The sequence below is a fragment of the Cetorhinus maximus genome, chromosome 34, assembly GCF_964194155.1.
Source record: "Cetorhinus maximus chromosome 34, sCetMax3.hap1.1, whole genome shotgun sequence".
In the NCBI taxonomy this organism is placed as follows: domain Eukaryota; kingdom Metazoa; phylum Chordata; class Chondrichthyes; order Lamniformes; family Cetorhinidae; genus Cetorhinus; species Cetorhinus maximus.
Window position 1 is genome coordinate 4,788,472 of NC_135912.1, and position 13,386 is coordinate 4,801,857.

General features: G+C 45.2%; 1 protein-coding gene across 3 annotated transcripts in view; it reads right to left on the minus strand.

The window, feature by feature from the left end:
• Positions 1-1,279: 1,279 nt before the first annotated feature.
• Positions 1,280-13,386, minus strand: part of LOC144671679 (polyunsaturated fatty acid 5-lipoxygenase-like) — a 28,341-nt gene continuing 16,234 nt past the window's right edge. For 2 of the 3 annotated variants that reach the window (XM_078533691.1, XM_078533690.1), the window contains exons 6-12: positions 12,999-13,202; positions 8,336-8,422; positions 8,006-8,175; positions 6,607-6,728; positions 5,012-5,127; positions 3,143-3,313; positions 1,280-2,194 (exon numbers count right to left, since the gene is read on the minus strand). In XM_078533691.1, the coding sequence (XP_078389817.1) occupies positions 2,018-2,194; positions 3,143-3,313; positions 5,012-5,127; positions 6,607-6,728; positions 8,006-8,175; positions 8,336-8,422; positions 12,999-13,202 (1,047 nt within the window). In that variant the 3' untranslated portion in view covers positions 1,280-2,017. The remainder of the gene's footprint in view (positions 2,195-3,142; positions 3,314-5,011; positions 5,128-6,606; positions 6,729-8,005; positions 8,176-8,335; positions 8,423-12,998; positions 13,203-13,386) is intronic. The other variant, XM_078533692.1, reaches the window with a different exon arrangement.

Sequence of the window (13,386 nt, forward strand, 5' to 3'; positions counted from 1 at the left end):
CTTGTGGTTGGACTTGTTTTAACTTCCTCACTCCCTTTCACCTCTAGGTTTACAAACATTGCTGGAATGTTACTTGTGTCCTGTGTGATGGAACTGTGTGTGTGTGTGTGTGTGTGTGTCACCGCAAACGCAGGAGAGAACCAGTCTCTGATTGGAGGAGTAGAGCCTTGCAGCTCTTTCATTCAACTTACCCGTTGTTTGAAGAATGAGTCCACAGGCCAGATACAGAGGTTTCGGGTGTCGAGTTGTGGCCCACGGGCTAGAGGTTGGGCAAGCCGGCTAAAAAGGCATATTGCAACAGTGAGGTCATCCACGTTGAACTTAAGTTGAATCTGCCTCCACCACTCTCTCAGGCAGTGCATTCTGAATCCTAACCACTCACTGCGTGAAACCTTTTTTCCTCATGTCACCTTTGGTTCCTTTGCCAATCATGTTAAATCGGTGTCCTCTAGGTCTTGACCGTTCCACCATTGGGAACAGTTTCTCCCTATTTAATCGATCCATGTAACTGAATTCCCTGCAGTGTCAGAGGGTCAGCACTGAGGGAGTGCTGCACTGTTGGAGGGTCAGTACTGAGGGAGTGCGGCACTGTCGGAGGGTCAGTACTGAGGGAGTGCTGCACTGTCAGAGGGTCAGTACTGAGGGAGGGCTGCACTGTCGGAGGGTCAGTACTGAGGGAGTGCTGCACTGTCGGAGGATCAGTACTGAGGGAGTGCTTCACTGTCAGAGGGTCAGTACTGAGGGAGTGCTGCACTGTCAGAGGGTCAGTACTGAGGGAGGGCTGCACTGTCAGAGGGTCAGTACTGATGGAGGGCTGCACTGTTGGAAGGTCAGTACTGAGGGAGCGCTGCACTGTTGGAGGGTCAGTACTGAGGGAGGGCTGCACTGTCAGAGGGTCAGTACTGAGGGAGTGCTGCATCGTTGGAGGGTCAGTATTGAGGGAGTGCTGAATCGTTGGAGGGCCAGTACTGAGGGAGTGCTGCACTGTCAAAGGGTCAGTACTGAGGGAGGGCTGCACTGTCAGAGGGTCAGTACTGAGGGAGGGCTGCACTGTTGGAGGTGCCGTCCTTCGGATGAGACATTAAAACGAGGCCCCGGTCACTCTCTCAGGTGGACATAAATGATTCCAGTGGCTACTATTTTGAAGGAGAGGAGAGTAATTCTCCCTGGTGTCCTGGCCAATATTTATCCTCCCATTGACATCACAGTAAGAAGATTGTCATTACTGATAAACTGGAGACAAAGCAAGTCGGTGAAGTATGAAACTGGACACAAATCCTTTTCTTGATAGTTGGTTTATTCACAGGCTGCAGCATTCCATATGTCTGTCCCCTACCTATTCCCTGCAGTCTTCCTTTATAAGTGCTCTAGGTACTTAATGAAACAACACCCTACACCTCTGTATCTTAACATAAAAAATACACCATTAATAGTTAATAGCCCACACATCTAAGATAGTCATTAATAAACCTGATAGAGAATTCAAGAGAAACTTCTTAACTCCAAGCAATGCGAATATGGAACTCACCACCACAGGGAGTGGTTAACGTGAATGGCATAGATTCTTTTAAGGAAAAGTTAGGTAAACAAAAGCGAGAAAGGAATAGGAAGGTATGTTGATGGGGTTAGATGAAGAGGGGCATAAGGAAGGTCAAATGGAGATGGAGACCGACATAGAGCAGTTGGGCCAAATAGCCTTTCTCTGTGTCGTAAATACAAGGTAAGACTATGTTTGTTACCATCCCAGGTTTTCCAGATATACTGGAAGTGAAAATGTAGCTGCAGATTGTCCGACCCAAGCTTGAGGACACACAGAAACTATTATTACAACAGAATTACCCGAACATAGTGATTGAAAACACATTGAGCACTTCCAGCGAAAAAAATACTCAAAACTCCCGCCCCAACCCACCACCTTAGTAAATAATTATCCAATATCTCTAAAAGCCCTCAGGAAATCATCAGGGGCCTGGGAGGGATCCACTACACTTTTCTCAGAGCCAGGCCACTCTGCCCTTTAGATGGTGATGCTGTTCTCGATGTTCTCAGGACAGAGGTACTCGTATTTCAGATCCAGGCCCTTATTACGCTCCTGGATCGTGCGATCGATCGTCTTCAGTTCTTCCTGAAATTTCCGGATGGTTTCCTTCACCGTCTCTTCGGTGAAATATTCCTCGTAATCGCCAAGTTTTTTCTGCAGGGAAATGAATGGTTGGTATTCAATCAGATGTGGGCACGTCCAGTTATAAACTGGGGCATCTTCATGCTGTAGGACCCACACCCAAGGGGAATTGGAAACTCATTCCATTCAGGGTTCTCACATCCAGCAGACTGAGGTTATGTTCATCCCCACAATCTGACTGTTAACCCACTCTACCCGGTCTTGTCCCTGGGAACTGTCTGAACCTGAACCAGATTGTTCTCAAACTCTGCGTCATATCTGACCCACAAGGTGAGCTTCCGGTCACAAATCCGTGCTGTTCCTCCCCCCTTAACGTCGTCCAACTCTGGCCCTGTCTCAGCTCAACTGCTGCGGAAGTCCTCATAACATGCCTTTGTTGCCTCCGGACTCGACTATTCCAACGCACTCCGGGCTGTTCTTTCACATTCCCACCCTCGGTAAACTTGAGGTTGATCCAAAACTCTGCCGCCCATGCAGACTCGCACCAAGTCTTGTTCACCCAACAATCCTGTGTCGCTGACCTACATTGGCTACTGGTTAAATAAGGCCTCGATTTTAAAACTTTAATCCTTATTTTCACATCTCTCCATGGCCTCTGCCCCTCCCTACCTCAGGAATCTCCTCCAGCCCTACAACGCCCTGAGATCTCTGTATTCCTCCAATACTGGCCATCATGAGCATCACCAATTTTAATGGCTGCACTATTGAAGGCCATGTCTTCAGGTCCAAAAATCTGGAATTCCCTCCCTAAACCTCTCCGCCTCCCTCTCCTCCAAGACACTCCTTAAAACCCACCTCTTGGACCAAGCATTTGGTCATCTGCCCTAATAGCTTATTATGTGTCGCTGTGTCAAATGTTGTTTGTTAATTGTTGCTGTAAAGGACCTCGAGGTGTTATATCAATAAAGGCGCTACATAAATGCAGGTTGATGCTTCTGAGTCAATTGGTCAATTCCTTACCATTCCAGGCTGTGGAAGGCTAATGATCCAGGAAAATGCCATCTGAATGCAGGACTGGGTGACATCCAGGAGTGATTCCATGATGTGCTCCATCGTCACCGTCCCCTTGTTGGTTGGGGGAGGCTTCCGCATTGAGATAGGCGAGTTGGGGACCCAGGCACCCCAGTCATACTGGTTAACAAAGGAAGGAAAATCAAATTCAGTCAGGTAGAAAGACAGAAAGAACTTTCATTTACAGACCATCTTTCCCAATCTCAAAGAGCTTTGCAGCTTCTCTGATTGTCCAGGACTCTCTCCGGATTGGATGACTAATCTCCCAGGCACTGCTGCTCACATCACTGCATTTACTACAGGTGTTCAGGGCCTTACTGAGACCACATCTGGAGTAGTGTGTGCAGTTTTGGTCTCCTTATTCGTAGAAGGATATAATTGCGTTAGAAGCAATTTAGAGAAGGTTCACTGGACTCATTCCTGGGGTGAAGGGGTTTTCTAATGAAGAAAGATTGAACAGGTTGGGCCTACATCCATTGGGGTTCAGAAGAATGAGAGGTGATGTTATTGGAACATATAAGATCCTAAAGGGACTAGATATGGTGGATACCCAGAGGATGTTTCCGATTGTTGGGGAGACTAAAACTAGGGGACATGGTTTAAAAATAAGAGATCTCCCTTTTAAGACAGAGATGAGGAGAAGCTTTTTCTCCCAAAGGGTCATTGGTCATTGTGGAATTCTCTTCCCCAGAATGTAGTGGAGGCTGGATCTGTGAATTTATTCGAGGTAGAGTTAGACGGATTTTTGTTAGGCTAAGGGAGTCAAGGGTTATGAGGGGCAGACAGGAAAGTGGAGCTGAGACCACAACCAGATCAGCCATGATCTTGTTGAATGGTGGAGCAGGTTTGAAGGGTCAAATGGCCTCCCCCTCCTCCTGTGTTCCTATGTTCCCAGGGGGAAAGTCCCCCAGCTGCTCTGGTGGGATTTGAACTCATGTCTCCCAATCATTAGACCTGGTCAAAGGTCCCATAGGCTGTATTTGTGCATTTTCACAACTAAGCAGCAGCCCAGGAAGTAACTTGTAGGCCACTGGCAAGCAGTCCCCTTTAAGATAGCAACAAACAAATTCAAAGTACCACACACTGAACTCAAACGGCCGCGCACCTTGAAATTTATTTAGAGGGGACGCTGATCACTAGTCCAGTAACATTATCACTGCAGAGGTCTTGTGGTGCAGTGGGTAGTGTCCCTGCCTCTGAGCCAGAAACTCAGGGTTCATGACCTGCTTCAGGACTGGGCGACCATGGAAGGTGCGTTTATAATGTGGCCAAACAGGTTGATTATCAACCTGTAAATCCTTCCAATACACCAATGGCAGGCGGTAAGAGTGAGAGAGCCTCATGGTCAGTCAGGCAGAATGGGGCCCCTCAAGCCAGAGCCTGTGTTAACAGGCTAGTAACCTGTTCTAGGAAAAATTGGCCATGGAGATGGATGGAAACACGTGTTTTGTCTGACTCATCGACCACTAGGCATGGGAAAAGTTCTCTCAAACCCCATCTCTCTTGCTCTCTCTCTCTCTCTCCATCTCTTGTCCCTGCCTATCTCTCTCTCCATCGACTTGCATGTTGGAATGTTTGCCAGCATTAGTTTCGAGCTCTGTTGAGAGACTCTGCAGCTCAATGGACTGCCAGCACTTCATGTTGAGGCTCACACATGAGGCATGTCTGCTGACTGAGTGAGCTATGAAAGAGTACAGAGGACTGGGGAAATATAATTCACCCAAAAGGAATGATCAGGGCAAGAGAAACGACAGACGTAGAACCCGACAAACCAACAACAAAACTGCACAGAGCACCTGAGCGATCTGAAAGAGTTACCTGTCCATTATTCACGGCTGCATGCTGGGCACTGCAGGTGAAGATTACCATGGTGAGGAATTTGCAGAGTTCCACCCTCGTACTCAATGATGTTGGGAATCCTGAAAGATAGGCATCTTTGGGAAATAAAGCCAACAGGAGACCAAATCGAGGGAGCTTCATTCGGCAGTCGCCTGGGCTGTACGTGCACTGGGATGCTCAGAGGATGGGTGTTCCATTCACCGGGGTCACCATCACGTTTACGAGCACAAAAACAAGTCAAACTTCCCTTAACAACGCGAGAAAGAGCAGCAGTAGGCCACAGGCCTCAAGCCTGTCTCACCACTCAAAATGGCTGATCTACCTAAACTCTATTTGCCCGCCCTATCCCCACATGCCTTCATTCCCTTGGTGCCCAAAAACCTTGAATAAAGTCAATGCCTGTGCATCCACAGTTGTCCAGGTTACAGAATTACAAGAAGTCACAATGCTCTCAGTGAAGGAATTTCTTCTGATCTCAGTCCAAACTGGCTGACCCTCTTTGAAATCCACCCCTAAATCCTCAACAAGCTCAACAGGTTTTACACTGAAAAATGGTCAACACCAAATTAAATGGTAAAGAAACAAATTAATATTTGGGTAAAATACAGAATGAAACTTCCTCCACACTAGCCCATCAAACACTCCCAGGACAGATACAGCATGGGGTTAGATACAGAATAAAGCTCCCTCTACACTGTCCTCTTTAAATGCACCCAGGACAGGTACAGCATGGGGTTAGATACAGAGTAAAGCTCCCTCTACACTGTCCCCATTAAATGCACCCAGGACAGGTACAGCAAGGGGTTAGATACAGAGTAAAGCTCCCTCTACACTGTCCTCATTAAATGCACCCAGGACAGGTACAGCATGGGGTTAGATACAGAGTAAAGCTCCCTCTACACTGTCCTCATTAAATGCACCCAGGACAGGTACAGCATGGGGTTAGATACAGAGTAAAGCTCCCTCTACACTGTCCCCATTAAACGCTCTCACCCGGGGGAAGATCATCCATCATGGCTCCTGATGTGCTCCAATGATAATGGATCATTAAATTATGAGGGTTTCTGATAGAACAAGTAGGGAGAAATTATTTCATCTGGCAAGTGATAACCAGGGGCCAGAGATATAAAATAATTGACAAAATAAGCTGGAGGGAAAATGAGGAGAAATCTCCTCACGCAAAGTTATTAAGATCTTGAGCGCACGACCTGAAATGGCGGTGGAATCAGGAAGATAGGCAGTTGGATAAGTACTTGAAGAGGAAAAATTAGCAGGGTTATGTCATGGAGGCTGGGCTTTGAGGCTAAATCAGATAGCTCTTTCAAAGAGCCAGTACAGACATGATGGGTTGAATGGCCTCCTTCTGTGCTGCAAGATTCTATGGCCGGGATTTTCCGGCCCCATTGTGGCAGGTTGCCATGCGGCGCGGGCAGCGAGCCTTTCAAACCTCTGTTGATTTCGGCAGGACTCCGAGCTCCCACTGGCGGGAGAGGCTGGAAAATCACGCCCTATGATTTCATAGGGAGAAGAATAGATTCATTTTTTGGGTCACGAACCAGTTTTCATTCACTTACCAGAGTTTTTAAGGTCTTGTAATCCAACTGCAGTCAGGTCCTGAATCCAGGCCTGAAGCTCAGGATCGTTCTTTACTTGCTGGTCGTTCTCATAGTAGAAGGTCACAATGTTGGAGACAAACCTGAAGATCATATTAAGATGTGTTAATGATCAGTGATGAGTGCAAAACACGCAATGCATAGTCTTCAGAGTTTTGTTTAATTCCTTTGAGGGATGTGAGTATTCATAGAAAGCCCAGCCACTGGCTTTGGATCCCTAGTTTCCCCAAGAAGGTGGTGGACTGCCTTCTTGAGTCACCATAGAGTGATGGTGCTTTCACAGTGCTGTTAGGGAGTTCCAGGATTTTAATCCAGTGACCATGAATGAACGGCCAATACATGTCCCAATTCGAGATGGTATGCGAATTGGAGGGGGATTTGGAAGTTGCTGTGCATCTGCTGCCCTTGTCCTTCTGGGTGGTAGAGGTCACAGCTTTAGGAGGTCATAACACAGAAGCCTTTGTAAGTTGCTGCAGTGAATCCTGTGGGCAGTGGAGGGGTGGGTGTTTGTGATTCGGGGATGAGGTGCCAATCACTTGGGCTGCTTTGTCTTGGATGGTGAGTGCTGCTGCAGCCTCATCCATCCACGCAAGTGGAAAGTATTCCATCACAGGAATAGGAACATGAGAGCAGGAGGAGGCCATTCAGCCCCTCAAGGGCATTCCACAATTCAATTGGATCATCTTTGATCTGTATTGTGATTCCATTTACCCATCTTGATTCTACAACACATAATATCCTGGTCTAAAAAATGTCCAGCAATCACTGCTTTGAAATTTCCAATTGACCCCCAGTCTCGAGTGCATTTTTGGGGAGGGAGCTCCAGATTTTCACTATCATGTGTTGAGGAGTGCTTCATGATGGTCCTGAATGGCAGAGCTCGAATTTTAACAGTTTTCCCCCTTGTTGTGGACTTCCCATCCCTCCCCCGCCACACGCACTAAAGGAAACAGTGTCTCTCTATCCACCTGATCAAATGCTTTAATCCTTGTGAACACCTAAAATAGATCAGCCTGTACCTTCTATACTCAAGGAAGTGCAAAACAATTCAATGCAAATTATCCAGATAATTTAACCATTTTAGCCCCAGTATCATTCTGACAAATCTATGCTGCACCCACTCCAATATATCCTTCCTGAGGTATGGTGCAGTGCCTGGAATTGAATGCAAATATAGTTTAACCAGAGCTTTATACAGCCATAACCTAACTTCCAACCCTTTGTATGCCAATCCCTTGTGTGGTGAAATTACCATTCCATTCATCCTCTAATTCAGTCAGTGAGTATTGCTTATACACAGGGTCCCGAGAGCTTCAAACTCTCAAACGTCTCACTGGATGAACCCTAATTAATCATTTACCTGTGAATCGCTGACCATACCAACAAGCCATCATCCTTGTAATAGTAGCCCTTTATGCCTTTGACTCCATGGTGCTCCAGACGTTCTGGTAGACACAATGATTGGTAGGTCAAGGCTTGGAACTCTTTCTGAGAGAGCAAAAGGAGACCCTCAGCTCCAATACCAAAAGCCTTTGGAGTAAACGTAAGAGACTTGTTCAGAGATTGGATGGACACTGTACCGTAAGCATTTTAACATCCCAGCATTAATATTTCACACCTTAGCAAGCACAAAATATATTCTAAGTGCAATCAAGAAGACAGGATAGAGATGATGTAAAGCAAGACTCACTTTGGCGATAATTCCGTCTGAACTCATCAGATCCTTTCTGGCATTGGTGTTTACGTGCATCGTATATCTCACATGAGGGGCCAGAAGCTAAAACCCAAACATAGATCATTGAAATTGGAAGCAGGAAAAATGTGACTCATGTTGAAATATTAAACTGGAGATTACGGTGGGGTCTAAGGACACTCAGGATACGAGATGAATTGCTGCCATTTAAACCAATCAATTTTGTGCAGAATCTCAAAAGATCAAACTATTTTCCATTCACATCCCATCTTTCACCAGTTATGACGCTGTTTGAAGAAAAGCACAGCGCAACCCCCCCGTACCCCCCCCCACAAAATGCTGGTGGCAATTGACAATGTTAGAAATGCAGGTCCCTTTAAGAGTAAACCAGGACAAGTTTCAGAGTGAGCTGAGTGCAGGCGATGCTCACTGAAGCCTTTGCTTAAGAGTTGGGGGTTTCCCCAGTAGGGGGCTACTTCTGGAGTAGGATAAGATCCAGAAGGGAAGAGTGGAAACCGGCATTTGTACGGAACTGTAGTTTAACAATATAACAGTTGTGAATCACAGAACATCTTCTGCTGCCTGATTCAGTCAATGGATGCCACCTGTGAAACATGGTAGCAGAGGATTGACCTCGATCTCTTCAGGTGGGAAGATTAAGGAGACAGAGGGCAATCCCTGTTTCTGACAAAAGCAAAGCTCCCAGCGGCTTTTAAGGGGAAAAGGCTAGTCATGCTGTAGGGTCACAAGCTATGATTACCCAACAGTCTTTTCAGAGCTGGAACCATACAAACAATGGAAGACTGAGGTGGAGATGTGGACTTGGGTCACTTGTCTAGCCAAGAGGAAGCAAGGTATGGCTTTGGCCTTGTCTTTACCAGGAAGAAGTAAGATTAGAAATAAAGTATTTTCGGAACTTAAAGTAACTGACTTAGATACCGGAGAGGGATTGCTGTTTCTACTACAATTTGTGGACAGAATTTACAAAAAATAGATGACTTATTAGAAGCCTACGAGGCATGATCAATATTTGATGAATTTAAGAAGATGGACAATCAGTCCACAGAAGAATATGTCATGGATTTTGAGAGGTTATATAAAAGACTAAAGAAATTCGATCTAAAAATCCTGGAGACTGCACTTGCATTCAAATTATTAGGTCGTGCACAAATCTCACACATGGATAGGCTTTTGGTTTTGACGGGTGTTCAGTTTCATGGTGACGATTCTCTTTTTGAACAAATGACTTCTGCTCTCAAAAAAATTTTTGGAAATTCTGCAGTGGTACAGAGAATGGGGGACTCTTATGATTACTGACTCTCGAAATCGACGGGGGCCAAGTTGGAGGCGTTTGTACAAAGAAGGAATTGCTGGAAGGTGTTGTGAGGTGAGTCGCACTTCCAATAGATTTATGGATTGAGGCAAAGTGCAAGACTGAGGTGATAGCTGACAGCGAATGAATCCCAGAAATACACGGTGTTCCTGGTGTAACTCTAATTATCACTATGTAAGGAATTGTCCAAAAATCAGGAATCAAGTATTTGAAGCAACTCATGAAACAGACGGTTCTGATGAAGATGATAAGGATGAGCGGCAAGAAAATATTGTATTAGTGACCGAAAACTTAAAATGGTCCATGAGTATCTTGGTTGCCAATTCATTTAATTGTGCTGTTCTAGGTAGTGGCTGCACCTCAACAGTGTGTGGTGTCAATTGGCTAAACTGTTATTTGGAAACCCTTGACAAAGCAGATAGAGTCAAGGAACATGAAGGCGCTACCTGCTTTCGATTTGGGGACAATAATACATTAACGTCTTTAAAATTGCAGAAATGCGTCATTTCATCAGCACTGATTTGTTTCAGAGTGACATATCATTATTGCTGAGTGAGTCTTTGAAAAAAAGCAAAGATGCGGTTGGACATGGAGAATGACAAAGCATTTGTCTTTGGTTCAGTGGTGAAATTACAGTTCACTGGATCTGGGCATTATTGTATTCCAATGAGGAAACTGGGAGTTTGCCGTCAAGGAGTTCCAGAAGTATTGTTGACCCCTGGAGATAAGAGTCTGGCAAGCAAGAAGAAGAATTACCTGGAAATTGCTTAAACAATTTGCCCATCCTTCATCAAAAGTCAAAGCTACTGCTAAAGGATGCTGTAGTTGTAGATTAAGATATGAATCCCTTGTAGAATAGATCACATCTCCATGTGAAATACGTATTAAATATCAGAAGACACAACCGGGCATGGTGGTAAGTGTCCAATTAGCCTGGGAATTTAACAAAGTGGTAGCCATGGACCTGAAGGTACGGGACAAGGATCAGAGTATTTATCTCTTACATTTTGTAGTTATGGCAACCAGGTTCAGCGTATCTAGGGTAATAAAGAACAAGGACAATAGTGGATAAAGTCATGAAAAAGTTGATCGGCACAGGCCTTGGGTAACCAACAAAATTCCTAACGATAATGGAGGTGAATTTGCGAATGCCGGGTCTAGGGACCTGCGTGAGAACTTAAATATTGTGGTCATACACAGCTGCAGAAAGTCCATTCAGCAATGGCTTGTGCGAAAGAAACCATGGCATAATTGATGGAAATGTTACACAAAGTACTGGCGGTCAGCCAACCTGCAAGTTAGGAACAGCACTGGCATGGGCAGACATGCTTAAAATCCATTCCAGATTCCATACCAATTAGTATACAGCCGGAATCCAAAATTGCCTTCAATACTATATGATGCTCCTCCAGCACTAGAGGGAACGACTATTAGCTCTACTTTCTCCACCCACTTTAATGCGCTTCATACCACCAGAAAATAGTTTATCAAAGCTGAAGCATTAGGAGAGCATTACGACATCATATAAGACCATCTGGGGGAGATTTCTGTTCTGGTGACCTGATTTATTATAAGTGACAAATAGGTCGACAAAAGAGGCGAAACTAAGAGTTACAAAGCTGGAAAGAATTTTGGGTATATTCTGTTGACAATACAGGGCAACCTGCTCTGTCACACAGATGGATCTGTACAGAAAAGGTCCTACCAGCTGGGACCTATAATGCCAAGGCTAGGTTGATAGCCAGAGGTTGAGGAATGTTTGCAGGATAGAGAGATCAGCGTAGACTCTCCCACAATTGGAACGGTGATTTTGAAAATGCTTTGAGCCATGTTAACCACTTGTTCTTGGAAATGTAACTTCATAGATATCAAAGCTGCTTTCCTTCAAGATAACCTGCTCAAAAGGGAAGTATTCTTACAACCTCCGAAGGAAGCACCTGGAATAGAGGGGAAGCCCTGGAAATTGAGTAGATGTGTATATGGATTAAATGATGCCTCTCGGGTGTAGTATTTTTCGGTAAGGGCGGTTCTGTTAAACTTAAGGTGTTCGCAACTGAAGGCAGACCCAGCCATCTTCTACTGGCACTGTAGCGGTAAACATTCAGGCATCTTGGATGCGTGTGGATGATTTTTTGTTGTGGGGAGGGGAGGCACTAGTGATTTGAAGAAAATGTTATTCATCAAATTAGGAAGGAATTTAAAATTGACAGCCAGGCTTCTGGGGCTTTCAAATGTGTGGGTTGGGAGATTAGGCAGTGTAAGTCAGATGTAATTTTACCTCCTCAGTTGTCATGAAAATATAATCATTTTCAAAATAATATTGTGAATTATTGTGAAAGTGGCTTAATAGTGAGGTTTGGATTAGTTTCTGTGTATGTGGGGGTGGGTGGGGAGGGATTTAATTGAATTGGAGACAACTGGTCTGGAGGCTTTTGAGTTATCAAAAAGAACCTAGGTTTGAAATGCTAAATGTGTAAACATGGCTGAAGTTTTAGAATGTGAGACGTGAGGAAAATTTGAATTTATAGATAAATTAGAGTAGGATCCAGAAGGGAAAGAGTGGGAACTGGTACTTGTACCGAACTGTAGTTTAACAATAAAACAGTTATGAATCACAGAACATTCGCTGCTGCCTGATTCGGTTAATGGATATCCGCCTGTCAAACAGTGATAGTCAGATCCAGTTACGAATCTTTGGAATTCTCTTCCCCAGAGGGCTGTGGATGCTCAGTTGTTCAGTCTATTCAAGACTGAGATCAATAGTCTTTGGGGGCAACATGGAAATCAAGAGATGGCTGGAGAAGGCGGGAAAGTGGAGTTGTTGAGGCAGAAGATCAGCATGATTTTATTGAATGGCGGAGCAGGTTCGAGGGGCCACATGACCTTCTCCTGCCTCTTATATTCTTCTAACTGCATTACCATATAAATGTGCTTTGTAATGCGATGATTTTTAATTGTAATTGGTGCATTGATGAAATATAGAAAGAATCATGCACGCAATCTTCCCCTTGCCAGATTCCAGGTGATTACTGCTTCAGCTTGTTCAAAGCTGAAACCATCTAACACCTTTAACCAAAGGAACAAGGGACGATTTTAACCCTGCCGTCCATGGGAACGGGGAACTGGGCAGGCAGTTAAAATTGCTGATGTTCCAGAGGCTGTGATTTTAACCTGTTTCGCCCAGCAGTCGGAACGGGAACCTGCCGGAGAGCGGCGGGGACCCTCCTTGATGTTCACAGGCTGGGATCTGATGAGACATGGCCACGGCTACCGGCTGCAAATGCCCCAAGTTAAAATGGGAGCTACGTTCGGTCTGGTGTTTCGTACCTTGTAAATGGGATGCACGGACGGCAGCTGTCTGAGGGTGGCGACGCTGAATGACTCGGCGATCAGGTGAGTCTTCAGAAGGTGGGAGATCAGCTCAAAGTGCTGGGTATCTGAACTCCGCACCCAGATCTTAGCCAGCAGCCAGTCGAATTCAGAGTCCGAGGGAAGGAAAATGGGATTGTCTTCTCCTGGGGTTTGCTTCAGCTGGAAGGAACATTAATACAGAACATTATGAACCCCCATCTATCATGCAACAACAAGCTGCATTTATATAGCGCCTCCAATGTACTAAAACACCCCAAGGCGTTTCATAGGAGGGTTATCAATCAAAACGTGACGACAAACCATGTAGGGAGACATTAGGCAGATGCCCAAAAGCGGTAGGCTT